Source organism: Amia ocellicauda, chromosome 20 (assembly GCF_036373705.1).
Source record: "Amia ocellicauda isolate fAmiCal2 chromosome 20, fAmiCal2.hap1, whole genome shotgun sequence".
Classification (NCBI taxonomy): domain Eukaryota; kingdom Metazoa; phylum Chordata; class Actinopteri; order Amiiformes; family Amiidae; genus Amia; species Amia ocellicauda.
In genome coordinates this window covers 9,994,440-10,015,534 of record NC_089869.1, presented here as the reverse complement: position 1 = coordinate 10,015,534, position 21,095 = coordinate 9,994,440, and the positions used below count along the sequence as shown (strand labels likewise).

The 21,095-nt window shown below is 35.2% G+C and overlaps 1 protein-coding gene across 2 annotated transcripts in view; it reads left to right on the top strand.

Annotated features, from left to right (window-relative positions):
• LOC136716269 (heparan-alpha-glucosaminide N-acetyltransferase) overlaps positions 1–21,095 on the top strand; it is a 91,581-nt gene that overhangs the window by 51,195 nt on the left and 19,291 nt on the right. For both annotated transcript variants that reach the window (XM_066693869.1, XM_066693868.1), the window contains exons 8-12: positions 11,349–11,425; positions 12,560–12,590; positions 14,252–14,412; positions 20,123–20,235; positions 20,554–20,675. In XM_066693869.1, the coding sequence (XP_066549966.1) occupies positions 11,349–11,425; positions 12,560–12,590; positions 14,252–14,412; positions 20,123–20,235; positions 20,554–20,675 (504 nt within the window). The remainder of the gene's footprint in view (positions 1–11,348; positions 11,426–12,559; positions 12,591–14,251; positions 14,413–20,122; positions 20,236–20,553; positions 20,676–21,095) is intronic.

The following is a 21,095-nucleotide window of genomic DNA, read 5'->3' as shown; positions in this document are numbered from 1 at the left end:
AAAACATCTTTAGATGTCTTTGGCAAACTCTAATTTGGTTTTCCTGTTTTTGGGGCTTACCAATGGTTTACATCTTGTGGTAAACCCTCTGTATTTACTCTGGTCTTCTCTTGATTGTTGACTTTGATACAGATACGCCTACCTCCTGGAGGGTGTTCTTGATCTGGCCAACTGTTGTGAAGGGGTTTTTCTTCACCAGGGAAATAATTCTTCTGTCATCCACCACAGTTATTGTCTGTGGTCTTCCGGGCCTTTTGGTGTTCCTGAGCTCACCAGTGCGTTCTTTCTTTTTAAGGATGTACCCAATAGTTGATTTGGCCACACATAATGTTTTTACTATCTCTCTGATGGGTTTGGTTTGATTTATAAGGCAAAACTGAAGGCAAAACGCCCCAAGAACAAGCAGGAACTAAAGACAGCTGCAGTGCAGGCCTGGCAGAGCACCACCAGGGAAGAAACCCAGTATCTGGTGATGTCTATGGGTTCCAGACTTCAGTCAGTCATTGACTGCAAAGGATTTGCAACCAAGTATTGAAACTCACAATTTCATTCATGATTATGTTAGTTTGTCCAAATACTTTTGAGCCCCTAAAATTGGGGAAACCACATATAAAAATGGCTAAAATTCCTATACCGTTCACCCAATTTGGATGTAACTACCCTCACATTAAAAATGGAAGTCTACACTTAAAGCACATCTTAATTGTTTCCTTCCAAATCCATTGTGGTGGTGTACAGAGCCAAAATTATGACAACTGTGTCACTGTCCAAATATTTATGGACCTAAATGTGCACATATATATATATATACACTCACCTAAAGGATTATTAGGAACACCATACTAATACTGTGTTTGACCCCCTTTCGCCTTCAGAACTGCCTTAATTCTACGTGGCATTGATTCAACAAGGTGCTGAAAGCATTCTTTAGAAATGTTGGCCCATATTGATAGGATAGCATCTTGCAGTTGATGGAGATTTGTGGGATGCACATCCAGGGCACGAAGCTCCCGTTCCACCACATCCCAAAGATGGTCTATTGGGTTGAGATCTGGTGACTGTGGGGGCCAGTTTAGTACAGTGAACTCATTGTCATGTTCAAGATTTGAAATTTGAAATGATTCGACCTTTGTGACATGGTGCATTATCCTGCTGGAAGTAGCCATCAGAGGATGTGTACATGGTGGTCATAAAGGGATGGACATGGTCAGAAACAATGCTCAGGTAGGCCGTGGCATTTAAACGATGCCCAATTGGCACTAAGGGGCCTAAAGTGTGCCAAGAAAACATCCCCCACACCATTACACCACCACCACCAGCCTGCACAGTGGTAACAAGGCATGATGGATCCATGTTCTCATTCTGTTTACGCCAAATTCTGACTCTACCATCTGAATGTCTCAACAGAAATCGAGACTCATCAGACCAGGCAACATTTTTCCAGTCTTCAACTGTCCAATTTTGGTGAGCTTGTGCAAATTGTAGCCTCTTTTTCCTATTTGTAGTGGAGATGAGTGGTACCCGGTGGGGTCTTCTGCTGTTGTAGCCCATCCGCCTCAAGGTAGTACGTGTTGTGGCTTCACAAATGCTTTGCTGCATACCTCGGTTGTAACGAGTGGTTATTTCAGTCAAAGTTGCTCTTCTATCAGCTTGAATCAGTCGGCCCATTCTCCTCTGACCTCTAGCATCAACAAGGCATTTTCGCCCACAGGACTGCCGCATACTGGATGTTTTTCCCTTTTCACACCATTCTTTGTAAACCCTAGAAATGGTTGTGCGTGAAAATCCCAGTAACTGAGCAGATTGTGAAATACTCAGACCGGCCCGTCTGGCACCAACAACCATGCCACGCTCAAAATTGCTTAAATCACCTTTCTTTCCCATTCAGACATTCAGTTTGGAGTTCAGGAGATTGTCTTGACCAGGACCACACCCCTAAATGCATTGAAGCAACTGCCATGTGATTGGTTGGTTAGATAATTGCATTAATGAGAAATTGAACAGGTGTTCCTAATAATCCTTTAGGTGAGTGTATATATATACATATATATATATATATATATATTCACAGTTAGGTCCATAAATAAATATATATATATATATATATATATATATTGGGCTAATTTGAGTATCTAAGATGGAATGTTTTATATTATGTATTTATTATTATTTAATTTGTAATGTTTTGGCCTACTAGCCTATGATATCAGGGGAAAAATGACATCTGTGCATTATTGCTATCCCATATTGCCATTTAAATAGTCACAGAAGAACAAATATTCTAATCAGCATCTAGTTATCATAAAGACGAGTATATTACAGCATAATGTTTCATAATATGCATTGAAAAAGGCCTCTGTAATATCCCCTTATTCACATCAAACTCCATGCTGGATATAGCAAAGCTGAACAATGAACAATGACAGTGTGATTTAAAAAATGGGCAAGATAAGAAATTTGATTTAAAGACTGGTTTATGTAACAGAATGTCCGTTTAAAGGTGCAGAAAGTGCAAACATTATATTATATTTTATTTAAACCATTTGAAAGGAGTTTCTTCAGTGACACAAATGAGGTTTAGAATTGATTTTGTAACCAGATCCTTCTTTGCCCCTTTATAAATGTATGCTGTTAATGTTGGAAAAGTTTTTTATCAATGAATACAAAATCAATTACTGAAATAGGAAGAATATGTATCACTTTAACATGTCACTTTAAGTGCAAAATTTGAAAACAATGTGTTATACTGCAGTAAACCCTTAGCTTAGGTTCACAGTTTGAACTGGACTGAAGGAGGGACTCATGTTATGCTGAAGTGTGAATAGGGAGAAGGCAGGAGAAGTATGATTACATTTAATTAATGTTTAGAGTCATATTTTTTATAATTTAATGAGCTTTCCTCTAGAATTAAGTTTAGGGATAAAATTAAGATGACTTTGTACATTGATGACATTGAGTTAGGGTTAGATTCCACACTAAAGATTGACTTCTGTTTATGTTAGAGTTGCATTCCTGCTCAGTTAACTAAAATGGTATAGTTACAGATTGAGTGTAGCTTCAAATTCTGGTGCTGGCTAGTGTTACTGGCTAATAATGGAGTATATTATTAGAGTTAATCAAATTTGGATAATGTCTTTCCATTTGGCACTGCAGTTCAGTATCATAGTTCATACTAAAAATTCAAAATAGTATTTTGTCATTAGGCTTATTAATTGATATTGCCTTGCTTTGGATGTGTAACAAATAATAATAATAATAATAATAATAATAATAATAATGAAAAAGGAAAATTAGAAAATGTAAAAACAAATCTGTCAATAATATATCTAACAATGCAAATACATGTATTCATATAACAGGTCCATATAAAATATATTCAGATTTCTCAGTCACATGCCATTTTGACATCCTATCACTTCCTGCCAGAGGTGGCAACCCTATAGATCAATTCTCACTATCTTTTCACAACCACAATATCCTGCATATTAGGTTTATTGGAGCAGTATCTTACCATTAGATGGTTTAAGGTTTACTATCATTATTAATTTAAAATGAAACCTTTGTTTCCATTCTTAATCAATCCCAGTCAATGTCAAATGACAAACATGGAAACAAACTATGGCCATTTTTAAAATGTCAGCCATCACATTAAAATATAAAAAGGTAAGCATGTGGATATTACTGATTACTGATTTTTTGGCCATATTTTATTTTGTTAAATTGTGCTGTTAATCGAGGATTTGGAAGAGATCTCCCCCAAAATTAAGGTGGGCTTTGGACATACAAGTTTGAGAACCACTGTTTTAGTCTACTTACAGCTGGAGAGATACTAAATACTTTTAATTTAGTAAAGGCAAACAAAAGAAACAGTTTTTTTAATAGCACAATGATATGCATTAAGATTTTAATACAATCCTAAGCACCCTGCAATATCCTCATTTCTGTCCGATTGATAATTAAGCTTAATCCAGACCTTTCTTGAGGGCACAAGGGGTTTAGGAATCGGTAATTCAATCTGCCCAAGATAGTGCTCCCATAGATGAACCAAGACGGACACAAAAAGGTTTTAATTAAAAAGATTGGCAATAAGTTGGTATATTGCCATAATTTGCACAGGGCCTCTTCTGGAAAATGACTTAACCTTTGCCTCTGTTGCCGTGGAGACTAATGGATGCATTTGGACTGGCCTAGTTGAGTGTGTGCATGTGCTCAGGGCCTAGTGCCGATTTAATAGCTCTTTCGAGATGATACTGCAAGATTAAAATCTTGTATCAGCAGGTTACAACTAAAAGGAGTCGTAATGGCTCCTGTTGTATTTCATAATTCAATTTTGTCAGGAAAACAAAAAAAAAAAAAATAGCATATCAGTTTGCATATCACAGTGTCTATTCTGGGAGCCTTTATTAATCGTTTTGTGATACACTAATTATGTCCTTATACTGTTTGTAATTATTTTTTAGGGTTCTGAGTTTCAAATAGAGACCATCAAGGACTAACAGCTCTGTTTACTTTGAAATACTGTGTCAGAGCAGAACATATGGTATTGTGTAGAATATCACTTTCGGTTTATGAGATATGATGTTGTAAGGTTTTATATACAACCCTGGATAATGCATTTGTTTTCATATATTCATTCATGGTACTGCCCTTAATTAGATTAGTTTTGTCTTCCACTCAAGTCATAATATGATCATATGCTATGATATTTGTAATCTTACAACCAGTTTGTATTTGAATTGTGTCATGTTTTCTCAGTTGAAACACATGTCTTGTAAAATCCCTGACAGGCTGGTATAATAAATGAAACTAAAAGCCTTCAGTCAGCGATTCACAATGATGAGATTCAGAGGACAACTTTGGTTTTCGTGTGCGATTTATACATCCCATTTCCTTCCATTATAATCAGGATACTATATTATCATTCAGCATGACAGAAATTATGATTTTTAAAAGTGATCTAATGGTAATATGACTCACATTCTTGTCAGTTTGATTTATGCAAGTTAACTATAAGATAAATGTATTTGAGCTAATAACTACCCAGTGAAAGCAGAGCTATTGTGTGGGAACCGACTGTACGTGGATCATTTAACTGCCTCACTTCCCGAAGATAGCTGTGATTTGTGACAGGTTTGCAACCCAATTATGTTTTGGGTACACAGTATTTTTTCAACACAAATACATACAAAATAAATGCAATTTGAATTGACCTTCAGATTATGTTGCATATATTCATTGATATTCACTATTCATTGATAGATTTCACGCAAAAAAATGGGATCTTCATTAACAGAAGCACGTTTTTGGTTTGTTTTCTATCCTCCACAATGCTATTAGTGTAAAATGTAATTAATGATCAATTATGTATTGTTATCATGAGCCAGTTGAGAATACATTTTGCCCTAGTACACTAGATGCGATATTAAGTCCCCTCCAACTGGTTTTGTTTGTTTGTGTCGTTGTTTATGATGGATGCTGATTTAATGACACTTCTGCTGACTGTGTGCTTGATTTTTACTCTTCTTAGTGCTGTGTTCACATTTTTAATAAAAAAAATTAACAGCTAGATAAGTCTACATGTAAGTGAATGTTAATCAACACCAATAGCAAAGTGGCAATATGAGTGAATTAATAAATTACTGCTCAATTAGGTATATCAATATTTGATCGATCTTAAACAAATAAATATGCAAAAAATGTGTGTGTATGCAACTTAGGTAAATAAAACAAGCATAATGGGGTACATCTAATGGGGTGTAAATCATGGTTGGAACATGCAATGCATTTTTTTGTATCTCTAGGAGTAATAACAAGTTAAATTTAATACTTAAAAAGATCAATCTTATATTTCCTTTGTCTAAATCTCTCTCCCGAATGCCATTGTATTTTTTGTTTAAAAGTAGGCCACATGTCACAGTAAATTATCCTGTAAAGAGAAATTACTTATTGCTCTTCTAGAGATTGGAGTCTTTAGTTTATTGCCATTTTCAATATGGATATATCCAACTTCTCTGAAATGTATTCTAACTTGTCAATCGATCTATGTCAATTCCGATTATTTCTCAATACACCATAACTGGATGGCATTGTATTTGCATAGTTGTTTTTTATGTGAAACAAACAGATTATGAGTTAGATTGCAATTATTGTTCTTCAACTTTCCAGATGATCTGCTGTAGTATGCCATACACACCTTCACATAGTTTCATATTGCAGTAACGTGTTCTGTATTGTAGTAATACACAATAATGTACATACACAATGTTTAACAGTGAATCAAAAGCTTTGTGTCTCTGAATGTCCTGGTATTGTCAGTTGATGAGTGCAAGGACAAAAGGCTTGCATAATGGTTATTAATTAACCTAACAGTGATTGTAAATTGACTCTTTTGAATTGAATTGAATTGGATCTTTCACTCACATCTGTTACATTCTCAGAACAAGGTCCATAAAGCTTATTTTCTTAATTACCCTTACCCTTACCTTTAATTAGCTTATGCAGCATATATATTTCTTCAGAATAAATTAAGGATTTTGTGTGAAAATTATATCATGACTGAATCACTGTGTAGTGTACTGTGTCGTGAGATTTTGATTTCTTTTTGAAATAATTTGTTTTTAAAACGCCTTTGGAAACATAAACAAATGTTTTAAAGATGATATATGAAGGATTACAGTGTCAGTTCTTTTCAATGTATAAAATTAATTAATTAACTAAATGGAACTTTTGGTTTCCAGACTTTTTAATAGTCTGAAAGCAGTTCTTATGAGGTTGGCCAGTGCAGGCCAGACTAATGAAACATACGTGGAGAGAAGTCTTCCAGACACTTTGTATCTTTTGACTTAATGGATTTGAGATGAAAATAATGGAGAGAAGAAAGCAGTACTCTGATTTGTGATAGGATGGTCATGCAAAATTCGTAATTGCATTGTGATCAGTCTCTCAACGTATGTGTGCATGTAGTGTTTTAGGTTAGCTTCCTTTGAAGTAAATCCTTAATTTATCCCATGGGCCATATATTGATCCTTCAGAGAAATATAGGGTTACTTTAAAAGTATTCTTAGTACACCATGCTGTTCAGGATTCAGGGTTTAGACATTATAGGGTTACATTAAAACCTGTTTGATTATGCATTATCTCATTCCATGTTGTTGTTTTTTTAAACAAGTATTAACAGATTTGGTAATATATGACATCTTACATATTATATCTTATTTAAATTATTCACAGATATATTACATGTAACACTTACACTGTAATATGTGCTCTTTTTGTCAGTTGAGTTAAAAAAAAGTACTTTAATTTAACACACATTTTGCCCTTGTAGTGTGAGAAATGTCTAAATAATATAAGTTTATGTAACATCAGACCTTATTAATACATATTTAGATGTTGTTTTTTAAGTTTTAGTGAACTTTTAATATAATTTGTGAGCACAAAGAAGATAAATACACTTTTATATAACATTATTTGTTATATAAAAGTGTCAGTGAGAGCTATTTCTCATACAACATAACTGCGTACCGTTTACATAGAGGATCTTTGGTGTATCTTCGAGTGTGTAAATATCTTTGCACAAACATCCGTAATACTAGTCTGGATACAGAAATGGGTTGCAAGTGTCGTGATAGTGACAGCAAAAAAGCACGAAAAAATTAGTTTTCCATCAGATGAACACAACAGGTTACTTTGGAAAAAATGTGTTTGAATGACCATTGCACATTTTGAGATAACACTGAGTTCAGTCATCTGGAGTGGACACAAGTGAATCCTGCCCCCATGCACAGTGAGGAAGATGGTGTGGTAGGTAAAGAAGAATCCAAGGGCTATGGTTGGAGAATTACATCTTTGGCTCATCAAGTCTCCAAATCTACAATCCATGCCAATAGCCTATTTGTAAGAGATGCAAGAAAAAAAGCCTTTATTGGCAGCAACCAACTAATGTAAACCCCTGGAGTTTGCTAAAAGTCGTTGGCAGCTGGAACCCGGGTGCTTTGGTCAGATGAGAAGAAAATAGAGCTCTTTGACGACGCACACCAGCAGTGAGTTTAGTATCGATAGAAGCATGTATCCGCAGAAAAGAACCTCATACCTTCTGTACAATGTGTTTTTGGATCTTTGATGTTATTGGGCTGTTTTACTAACACTAGTCCAGGGGCCCTTGTTAAGGTTAACACTATCATGAACTCTACCAATTAACAGAACATTTTAGCCAAAAACCTAGTTGCCTCTGCCAGGAAGTTGAAACTTGGCCGCAAGTGGATCTTTCAGGAAAACAATGACCCCAGGCTCACATCAAAATGTGGAAAAAATATAATGAATGAGTAAATGATTTATATTCTCTAAATCACTAGGATTGTCCTGCTCATAACGAGAATTATGTATGTGGTATATTAAGACATATATTTCTTTATGCAATTTGAAATTACAATACAATTTGACCTTTAACATTACCTTAACAGGTTTTCAAAACTATATACTGTCAGTTATGGGAGATATCTAGAGTGTGTGCAGAGCAATGCAACCAGTCAAAATCCATGGGTTTGAATAAAATCTCTATAGTATTGTACAATGCAAGAGTAATTGGGGGATGTTCAGGACACTGATCATACTATATCACCTATGTAGTTTAAAGCATTTAGAGTGTTTAATTAAATTACGACAAGAGTACTGCTTTATCTATGAAATGAATGATTAGCATACACAGTTGGTAATTTGATTTAAAAGCCCAAGAGTCTCAACAGCACTGTCCTAGATCTGAGTATTTATGTAATTTACACTAAAATTTGTGACGAAGTAATGATATTTAATCATATTTAAAGTACATGATGTAACAAATTAAAAATACAATCAGCCTCATGCATATTTATTCTTCATGCAGAGTTATTTCAGATGTATGTTCCTCTACCTAGTCTTAAATGTTTGCATAGACTAGTTGCATAGCTGCAATTAAAGGTTATCTATTCCTCCCAAAAGGATTTTGTACACACATTGTTTTCCCTTTCCACTTTTCTATATTATTAATCAAATTGCCATACACACTGAAACAATTATGGCAACCAGCTGCACAGCTTTTGGGCACAATGTTCAACAAACTAGAATTCCTGATTTCTTTCAACTCAAGAATTCTTGCCCAGCAAATGGTATTTCTATTGCTATGAGTAATTACATCTCTAAGTTGAATTAACTTAAGATTAAACATTGTAAGAACTTAACAGTTTATATTAGGAGGACTTGAATTCCTGGGTTGTCTTCAACACAATTTTTTTGTCTCTGCAAATGCACCTTTTATTGCCATGGGCACTTGCATATCTTTGTTACGTGCACTTCAGATAAAACATTACATTAAGTATGTGTGACTAGAACTTGTACAAAAAAGTTAAGTTTACTTAGAAAGACTGTGCAGCTTAATATTATGAGTTGTAAAATTTTGTTCAACATACTGTATCTTCTCACTTCATTGCATTAAGGACAGAAGAAAAGTAGGCAATTGTGCAAATCGCAGTACATATTTTCACATGCAATAGACAATTTATATCACACAGCTTTAATATTCAAGTTATGACTATTCAGTTACTTTAACAAAAACTTTGAAGCCTTATCACTTAGGAGCCTTCAATAAATAAGGAATAAGAGGATAGGTTCCTATTTTTTTGTTGACCCTTCATAAAGCTTAGTATTTGTGTATTAATAAACAATGGGTATATTTCAAATATGTGAACATTTCAAACAGCATCTTCAATTACATAGATTTACAATAGGTGGCCAAGTTTAATCCATCAATGACAAATAAACTAATATATTAACTACAAAATATCTGTAATAACAGACAACAGGTAATATAGCCCTACATGTTAAAACTATAGTCTGGGGGAAATGTTGTAAGTTTGTAAAAATCATATGCACCATCTCGTGTGGACGTAGGCTGCAGATATACTCAGACACGTGTAGCGATCGTTGCAACAGCTGCCTCAAAATGCAAACCACTGTGCAACGCTGCTCCCTTCACTTACCTGTCTAACCAGCAAGCTATTTAGCATCAACAGTAAACTGCACAATTAAAACTGTATAAGTTTAGGGATAGAGTAGAGAAACCAGCAAGTGACACTAGCCAATACAAGATCGCTAGCTACCTAACTTAACTGTAGATCAGTTTCACAATGATTCTATTAGCTGTACTGTTATAAGCCAAAGCATCTTCTTAAACTACATGCACTTTTCATGGCAGTTTCATTTGAACGTCTACATTTGAAACATTACTAGGAAACATAAATTGCATTCAAAAGTTCTGATGCAAAACATGTTTTAAACATGTTCTGCAGATGCACATGTGATACTACGTTACAAGCACATAACACATTTCATTTTTCATCTAACGTGATTAGATAGCCAGCTATAAACTTTCCTTTTTCACCAGAGTACTATGTGTAGAAAGTGTAGTGATCCGTTATAGCAAACTCTTGTCTGTCCTCATCACTCACATGGACTGGGCAAGCACTGTACCTGCACAAGTAAACTTGTCCACACTTGCCCTCTACTCATCAGCGTCAAGATTCAAATGAGCATGCGCAGCTGTCTTGCTCAACCTTGGATGGAGACTTTAAGCATGTTCACTCAATATATAAATCAAAGTTCAGCCAAGTTAGAGGAAAGTTTGTTGGATTAACTATATATTACATTTAAACTCAACTTCTTCTCAAATTTGAGCCCACTCAACTTATAATATATAGTAAATTCCATGTTTTGCAAGTTGGCTTTTTTACAGTGCAAATGGAAATCTAATTTAGTCTGTACTCTTAAAATTGTGTGGGGATTTAAAAGGCTACTCGATAGCAACAAGGCAATTATACAACTACTTATGTTTAACAAGTTGCAAAAGTTTTTGTTTTGAGTAAAATACAATTATATTAACGCCAGTATGAACATTGTGTGGCAAGTATAGCATTTGGGATGTATTAATGTGCTAAAAGTTCAGATTTCACTACCACATAAATATATACATGCGTACATACATACACACATGTTTATTATTTAAATTAAGTTCATTCTACGGTAATCATTGTATATTAATGCAAAATAAGCCTCACTAATCTCCTCTTAAATGACATTTTTTTGTATAATTTATAAATTATAAACAGGGGCATTACACTTCATTGAGACCGAACTTTCATTGAACTTGGCTAAAACCTTCAGAACTTACAGACTTACCGCTTAAAATATTGTGGGAGTCCTGACAGATTTCAGATGTTTGTAAAAGAAAATGGTTTCAAATGGATAAGTATTCATAATAATTTCAAGACCTTTTTTAATTAAATGTATGCATTTTTTTATATTGCATCTTTTTATAGATTTTCTCTCACTCTCATGGTTTTTGTCAACTATGGAGGAGGGGGCTACTGGTTTTTTGGACACGCTCCATGGAATGGTAAGAAACTCCACCATATTTATAATGCATTGTAATATGTATCTGTGCTAGAACCACTGCCCACTGTGGTTCTCCATCCGACGCCACTCCAGGATGCTGTGGAAAAGTTAACAAAACCCTGGCTGTTATCCTAGACCCAGAACAGTAGGTATGTGGCCTGAGATTTTATGTATTTCTTTCTTTTTCATCACCATTCCCAAATGACTATCCAGCTGATCAACAACATTATTGATCTGCAGAAAAGTTTAAAAAATGAATAAAGAAAGTAGAAGAAGAGGGAAAGCAGTTTAAGTTTTAATAGGGACTCTTACACAGTGCTTCTCCAGATGAGATGAACTCAATTTAAACTTCATAATGGCCTCTTCATCACATCAGCAGAAGTGTATTGATCATAACACAAAGTTGATGGATTCTGATTTTACTGCGTAGTGTCCACTGTCTTGACCAGCATGATTTATAATTCAGAAGGCGATCTGGGTCTTCAAATCGAAAGCTAATGTCAGTTCCTACTCATAGTGAAGAGGGAAAACAAAATTATGTTTTTTGGTCCGATCATTCCGTTTTAAGTCCTCCACAATAACATTGTTTTGTGACCTTTGGAACATAATCAACTTTTGTCATCATAAAAGCTTGTCCAGAATCAGATTGCTTCATGCATTATTGCCAGCACAGAATAAATTAAGAAAATTGAAAAACAAAACTCTAAAGAACTGTAGTCATGAGAATAGTTTTAGTTTTTTCTCACAAATTGGTCTAATATATGTTTGTCATCTTGAGCAATTTCCCATAATATGCAATATGTTATAAGTATTTAAAACTGTAAGTATAAATCTTATAAGGGTCCTTATAAATATTTCCTGTTGTATTTAACATTACTGCATCCTTCACTTTCATCATTCCAATATGCAAATGTTTTTAGCTGCTTTAAAGCTTCTGTGATTTAATTATGTAGATTATGATGGATTCAGCAATAAACTTCAGGAACTTTTACTCTGATAAATAAATAACCAGAAATGAATAGCATATCTGAGAGCAAGATTTGTTTTATTTATTAATTTGTTATAATTTATATTTTTTATATTATGCCTATTAATGCAAATAAATAATAGTCTGTTGTCCGTCCCCCCCAAACAGGTCTTACCATTGCTGATTTTGTTATGCCTTGGTAAGTACTGTATATGAAAAACTTACATTTATTGCTTCTAATAGATTGTTTTAATGGATTGTACACTTACTTTTGTACAACTTAGAAGAAAGAGACAACAAACACAGTAGTATTTGTGAGCTCAATCTTAAAACAGAACACACTAACAAATGTTAAATGGAGCTAAATTGAATAAATGTCCATGAATGTGCCCTGACTTTAGCTCCATTGACATAGGATGAGCTTGACGAAGAGTGTGCATCAGAATATCCAGAGTGCAGCTGTGAGTTTTAACGATGCAGGATATTATAGAAGAGAAATGTTAAATGACCCCTAAAAAGCATATATGGACGCTTCGGACCCGATCCAGATTGGAGTGAGGAAGACTCCAATAAAATTAAACTAGGAACTTTTTTTCGCTAATTAATTAAACAAATAAAAACTGGCTGGGATATCATGAAATTTCAATGGATCTAAAGCCAAACCCACTTTTTGAATATGTGTGAGATCTGGAAGCTTCTGTTATCATAAGAAGTAGAACAATTAAAAACCACAGAGAGAGGAACTAAGGAACATTCTAGCCAGATAATTATTTTACTGAGTGAACAAGGCTGTTGAATATCTAGCACCTACGTTTCTTGTAAAAAAAAAAAAAAAAAATGCTACACATTTAAATACTAATTATTAGAATGTTATAAAATACATATATATATACAAGACATAGACAGACAGACATAAAGACACATAGAGAGGGTTCATTTTTGCAACGAGAAAATCTAATCTAAGTTAATTTACAATAAGATTATAGTGAGAAGACACATACTGTGGTCAATAATGGTTTCTAAAGTGATTGAAGAGGTTGGAAAGAAAAACTATTAGCTCCTTTACAGTCCATTAACATCTAAGAATGCACACTGCCAAGCTATGATATAACAAAACCAATACCATTTTTCAACATTCATGTTAGAGATGCACACCAAACTAAGATTATTGGCAAAGCCTCATGAGCTTTAAAATTATAATGTTATTAAAGTTTTTCCTTTTTGCTTGTTTTTTTAAAATAAAGATGGATACCAGATTATACTCAAAATGATGACTGTATAAACCTAAATAATACCATAGAATGTGTTGGAGTGTAGGGAGTATGGAGTGTATATGTAAAATGCACAAAAAAGTATTTTGCAGAAATGTGCAGTTTGGATATTTCACAGAGATTTCAGCCAATTAATAAATGAAAACATACAATTCAATTAATTATAATGCAATTAAAATTATTAAATTATTAAGCAGATTTTTGTGATGGAAATTTAAATCTAAAATACCAGTATTAATACTAAATTTAAAAAATATATTCTCTAAATATATCTCTCCTTTTTAGCAGGAGATGTGAAATGTAACGAGTCATGATAACGTTGGGTTGCAGATGTGGTTATCTTTGGATTCGAGAAAAGTTCCCAAAGGAATTATGGGACTGTCCAATAATCCCTTTGGGAACTGTTTTCGAATTAAAAATAATTGAATGGCAAAGTCAAATGATAATTTGGTCACCATAAAAGTGGTTATGTACTCTTGTCATCCATAGTTTACTCTGAATGTGTTTCTCCCGCTTCAGTTAATTGTCAAATTAAACACTTCATGTGAGAAACTCATTGGTAACGTGGGGATGTTATTGTGTTCCTCAGGTTTGTGTTTATAATTGGCACGTCAGTGGCCCTGGCTTTCAGCTCAATGCTGAGGAGAGGGGTGAGCCGGACGCAGCTCCTACGTAAGCTGACCTGGAGGACAGTGGTCCTGTTCCTCATTGGAGTCTTCTTCATGAACTACGGCCCCAGGGATGGCCCATGTGAGTGGCCACTTTGTCGGATGAATGATCCATCTGGTTGCCAGTGCAATCAGAAGGTCTGTTTCACTGTCTGGGTTAAACTGGGCCAATGTGCTTGGTCATCAAGTTAAGTAAGTAAGTAGAAAGTATATAAATAAAAGTAGGAGTGTAATTTAGCTAAATGATGCAGTTAAATTAAATTTAGCAATACAATTAGGGTTACATTTGGGTCCGAGCTTGGATTAGGATGAGAGTCTCTAGTAAGTGTAAGCTTTTGTTAAGGTTAGAATTACTTTTCTAATGATTTAACACAGTCTCGTGATGATTTGTATGATTCAATCTTCTTAAAATTGTCCTAAAATATTGTAGATAACCTTCTGATGTAATACAATTGTGTTTTGCATCAAGTCTCTATTCGGCACTGCAGGAGGCAGTATCACAATTCAACCTGATTGTTATTTAGGTGTTAGGTTACAATTGTATGTACTGAAGTATGTGGCACACCTGTTCACGCCTGCTGGCACACCATGTTCTCCAGAACATTTATCACACATCGGTTGGCTTTGTTTTCACTTTGTTTGTTTGTTTGTGTTGTTGTTACCTCACATTGCCAATTGAATGATCCCCACAAGTTCACTGCACCATAATATTTCCAAAGCAGAAGCAGCATAGGATATGTAACCAAGGTGGTGGCAGCCTCAGTGCTAATCGAATCAATTAGGCTTAGGAAAAAAAAAAGGAAAGAATGTAGAAAGACACATAATGAAGTCTCGATAAGGACCAAGCTAGTAAATTGTTCATGTGTATAGTTTTCTGAAGCCTGTCAGGGTTAAATAGGGGAAGCTCTGTGAAGGCCTGCCAGGAATGCTGAGAGTTATCAGCGTCAGCCGGAGCGCAGTGGGTGCCCTGGTTCGCTGCCGTGCACATTAGCCTTATGTGATTGCATTGCACTTTCCTGAAAGGATGGGTCGGTAATTGAGTTAACAAAAATATTGTGATACTTTTAGGGGCAAAAATCATATCGAGGGACTTTTATGAAGGGCAGATTTATCAAAAACAAGCCCTAGTTAATGGACAATTATAAGATATATGGTTACAGGGAACCAGCTGTGATGCATAATGGACAGTCACATAATTGAATGACGACTGTGCAAAAACAAAATCACTTTTTTTCTTCCCATGTTCACGGCTTGAAATGTATCTGTTCGAATTTTGTCACATAACCATCCTAATTTTATTCATCTATACTTAAAACACTTTCAGGTCTGAATGCTCAATTTATTTATGTATTCATTCACATTTAAACACAGGGTTTGGTCAGTTTGGGATACATAAACATTGAGAAAGATCAATTTCTTTGACACTTTGACAATAGTTTCCTACTTGTTGCAAAAGGACTTTTCATACATTAATTGATTAGTGTTCAAGAACGCTGGTCAGATACTTGTCTGTAGTTCTACTAAATGACAAATAAAAGTTGTTTTTTAGTCTTATGTAGAATTAACATATAAAAAGCTTTGTTAACAGCTTGTTACTAAAGGAAAACCTAGGCAACGCTGGCCTTTGTACATTAGGCATAGTGCTTGTTTGGTGGTAAATGCATAGGTTTGTAATGCTTCATTAACGTATACATTATTGGTATTTTTCAATTATGTTGTTCATTAGGGAGGCCGACCACAAGCTCAATATCGAGAGAGAGAAATGTCTGTGAGCTTGAAAATGTCACTTAACTCCAAGTCATGGTCAAGCCTTGGACATTATTATGGAGACATTAGTGTATGATCACAACGAAAACATAATATTGCAGAAGATCATGCAAAGGAAAAAGGCATTGTTTGAAATTGTAAAGTAAGCACCTCTCATATCAGTTTCACATAAGGACAAAAAGATAAATAGCCAGCATGTTCTTAGGGTTTTTTTATACATTGGTATGGTGAAATGAAAGTTAAAAGGTCATAGGTAATTGATAAAGAAAAGGCAGCATCTGCAAAAACCCAGCTTCCTCTATAATGTGTAATTGCCTGCTCATAGCACAATTCATTAGATATTCACACGGCTTCTTCCTGTACTTAGGGGGGAAAAGACCTCTCCTTTTTATTTGAATTGTCAGGATCAATGATGGAGTATGTGTTGTTTCATGGTGATCTGTTCTGCAAAGAGGTTTTCAATTAACTAATGTGCAGATTACCATCAATCTCACTGAGAAAGCATGAGAGTTGCCTCCATTCATTTCATTCTTTTTTTTCTTCACAAGATAGTTGGGCAAGTCACAATTAATCTTGTGCTGACATACTTGTTCACACTCTGGATTGACAGAACTTCATTATAGTACTCTTTCCTCCTGTAATATGTAGATAACCTAAATATCTGTGCAGGTTTCTGTGTGAAAATGCATCATTCCTAGTATCACGGCAGAATCAGAAAGTCGCGATCATTTTCTAGTGGCATTAGACTGCTATTTCACACACATATTTAACAAGTTTTTCTTTGACAGTGCATCAGTTTCTTTGGTACAAATGGTCTCATCTAAACCTGGTTTTGTGACTATAGAAATCCCCTGCTTTTACTCGCCGATGTATTGAAGTCCCTTTATCTGTTTACTCCTCCTGGACTTTGTTTGGAGTACTTGTTTTAATGCTGTATTTGTTGCAAGGTATTTATGCAGCATGTCCCCCCATGTCTAACTGAGTTATTTTATGCTCGGAAATAAATTACAATTGTTTGATCTTGTCTTGAAATATAACATTTTAAATAATTGTAGATTTTCATTGTTAGGAAGATACCAGGAGGAACCGTATGTTCAATGATTTAACAAAATTACACTTTCTTCATTCTACATTACTTCTTTTATATCTATTTACTGTTAAAATACAGGTAAACACTGTAAGATGCTCAGAATCATCCTGAAACCGAAAAGCCCACATAACAAGAAAGCTATACATCACAGTGGTCAAGTGTATGCATCTTCTGATAGTGCTTAAACCCAACAGTGGGTGTATGTAAGTAGAGGCTCTGTGTTGTGTAGGATCCCGCTATGACAGATGGTCTGGAGAATGGGTAACAGCTCATCCCTCTTAGAAGACTTTCCTTGATCAATGGCAGCTCTACGGCAATAGGTTTTCACTCCTGCCACTGTGAGAAATATGCACCGGAAGAGGGCTTCACTGCGATGAGGAATTCTGGCAGGAGATGAAAGCAATGTCAATAGATGGTCAGGGCTGCTGATGGACTGATGATTGTGCCGCAGAGGCAACACACACTCAGTTCGGACAGTAGAGCTGGTGAAAGTCAGCTACAGGTGTTTTCCCCACGTTTGTTTTCACTTATGGGCAAAGTCGGTGCATGGCCACACTTTGAAGCTTTTTTTGCAGGTCTATTGATCAAATATTGTTTCATATTCATTTACCTCAGCTGTAGATTAAACAACTCCAGAAGCCCTCTAGGCTTCTTTGATTATTGCAGGTAGATATTAACATATAACTGTCAAAACTGAAATTAAACAATATCTGCCCCCTTTAATTTAAAATGGAGTCACCTCATTACTTGGTAAAATTAAAATGCTTTAGCTTTATTAAGTGAAAGCGAAAAATGTCATTACCAGCAGCTTCATTGATTTGAAAGCTATGTGTTCTGTATTTTAATGACTCATTGATTCAAATATTAATATTGACCACACTTTCTGTTTCCAATGAAGTCATTTTGGGGTTTTTGCCCCTCAAAACATGAACATCAAGTCCAGCCAGCTACAAGCTCACACCCATCTAAACCTCCCCTTCAATGCATAAATGTTAAATGAAACATAATAAATGTATATAACATAATTAAATCCTTGTAATGGGCCCTAATTGGGAACTTTGCACTGCTCACTGTCAGTCTGGAAACAGTCCAAATTAACCTGGAATGGAGTCTGTCTTTACACCAAATGCTTATGTGTGCCAGAAGAGATAAAGCTTCAATGGAGGATATCAAATATAGGGAGGAAAGTTTGTCCTGAGCCCATGGAGACATCCACAATGACCTGATCACAGCCCAAATACTGCAGGTCCTGCCATTAACGATAATAGGTACTCCAGAAAGAAGACGTGTGTTGAAAGATTACAGCAGATTTTAAAAGATTAGCAGAAAAATAATGTTAGAGCTTTTTACATACTGTATGTTAGAAAAATGAATTATTAATCAAGCGGATTTAAGATTAATCTAGGCATTAGGCCACTCAAATGAGAACCTAGACTTACATTTCGTACTTTCCCGGAAGTACATTACATCACTTATATGTATTTATTTTCTTGCTAAGACTCCATATCCCACATTCAGCACAATATTCAGCTATATTCATGCACTTGAAACATCTGTAGGTGTTCTGTCTTATATTAATCAACCAAAAATATATCACAGCCTTATTTGAAATTGGATTTTTTTTTTTTTTTACTTGATTCTATTTCACATACCAATCAGTGCTGTTTATGCTATGCAAAAAACCCAAGACACCACATACTGTTATTATGGGCTATTCATAATAATGAATAAAATACACTACCAGTCAAAAGCTTTAGAACACCTCCATTTTTCCAGTTTGTATTGATATTTAAGCAGTTTAATGTCTCAGTGTACTCTGAAATTAGATCATAGAACAAATAAACAATTAGAGATAAAAAAATAAATCATGGAATTGTTTTGTTTAACAAAATGTAACCCCTTAAGCTGACAAACCCCTCTGGTACCCAAATCCGTGTGCTTCTCTTTAATCCCATGTGTACTCGTCAGTGTTGTATTGTTTGCCAAGTGTTTGGTATCCCATGAAAGCTGAGACTCTTAGCTTTCTAATGGTATGAAGCATTCCCTGATGTGCAACATTTGTGTTTTATACCCCCCCTATTTACGCCTCTCCCTCCGCATTCTGAAAAGGTGGGGTGGGAGGATACTTGGTCTGAGTAGGAGTACAAAATATCTGAAAATATTGAAAATTATGACATATTCTGGAACCAGACAGTCTACTGATCAAAACACGACCATCCACGTTTTGGTAGAAGCAACACAGACCCATACAGAGCTCAAAATGTCAAGATGGAAAACTGTTTACAGTGTACTAATACACAATGATTTTACATAATTGCATCTGAACTTCTCTGTGTTTGACAGAACATCAGATAATATATACTGGTTGTTCTGAACAAAACAAGCCTATTTGCAAAGAAATCTGATTGAATCTGTCTGAATGAGACCCCGCCCCCCCGGAGCAGACTGCACGTTTACTCCCCGGCATGTGTTTGAGAATTAAACACACTGGAAACCAAGAGAATAAGCTTTCAAACGATGTGCGCATTGTAGGAATACAGTGTAACGTCTATGCACAGGAGCTGCGCGTAACACTGCCAAATAATGCTTAAGAGGGTGCAGTAACACAGCATATAACTCTGAAATGTACATTATTTTTCAGTTGTTTTAAACTGAACTTTTTTTTTAACCTCTGGCAGTTTACCGCTTACCTTTGTACCACTTCAGGTTATTCACTGGACTTAAATTTCTGCATAAATTTCAATACAAACTGGAAAATTTTTCTAAAACTTTTGACCGGTAGTGTATATTAAAATAAATACACATGAAAACTACAGTGGGGGCTATGAGTTTGGAAATTCCAGTCATTCAATCCTTAATCAAGTGTGGAAGAGCAAGAACCATACATTTATACAGTTGTTGTGTTTTTTTCTGTCACAATTATGCCTCTTCCTAGTATCATGGTCCTGGGCCAGAATACCTGGAGTTCTTCAGCGTTTGGGCTTCACATACTTCGTGTTGGCTTTGATGGAGACATGCTGTGCGAAGAAAGACATCTCTGGAAATGAGGTGCGTATCATTGACCCCTTTAGGTCTGGCTGACTTTAGAGATGTCTTCCAAAGCCCTTTCCTTTGTTTCTGAAAACCTGTTTTTTCGTGTTCTTCATATTCATTTCTTATTTTGATTGTTTACATTAATTGTTCAATTGTTTGTGTTTCACTCTGTAAAGTTGTGTTTGATGAAAATCATCAAGCACAATTGATCTTGGCTAACGCACATACATTAAAATGGTGCTGTTGCTTATTGGGCTTATTGGGTACAGCAGAACTGTTTTGATCACTTCTACAAGCACTCTTAAAAACGCTTTGTTTGGCTCATTTGGTCAGGGCCGTTGGTGGAATCCTGTCAAAGACATCGTCCTGTATTGGCCAGAGTGGCTCTTCATTATTCTACTGGAGATACTTTGGTTGTCCTTCACCTTTCTCATGCCAGTTCCAAACTGTCCAGCGTAAGTAGTAAAACTATATATATTTGTTGTTCTGTATACCTAAACCATTTTTTATGTAAAATATATTTACCTGTGAGATACAAATGTTACCTGTGAAAGTGGGCCTTTTGCTTAGTAATGATGCTTCTCTTTTTGAGAGATTTAATGTGAGTCTTCTTTGTGTTGTTTTAATGATTTAATGTGCAAAGATTTTAATGTTAATACGGTATTCATCAGTGAGCCGGAATACACCACCTGAGTTTAGTGCTTTCTCTCTCTCTCTCAAGTTCTTGGCTCCAGTCCAATGCAATTTTATTGCCAGTTTCACTGCTGCTGATTCATCAAACATATTCAGGATACCGTAGCAAATTATTACATAAAAGCACAGTAAATCATTGTAATATCTTGAGAAAAATTGAATATACAATAAACAGCAAACAT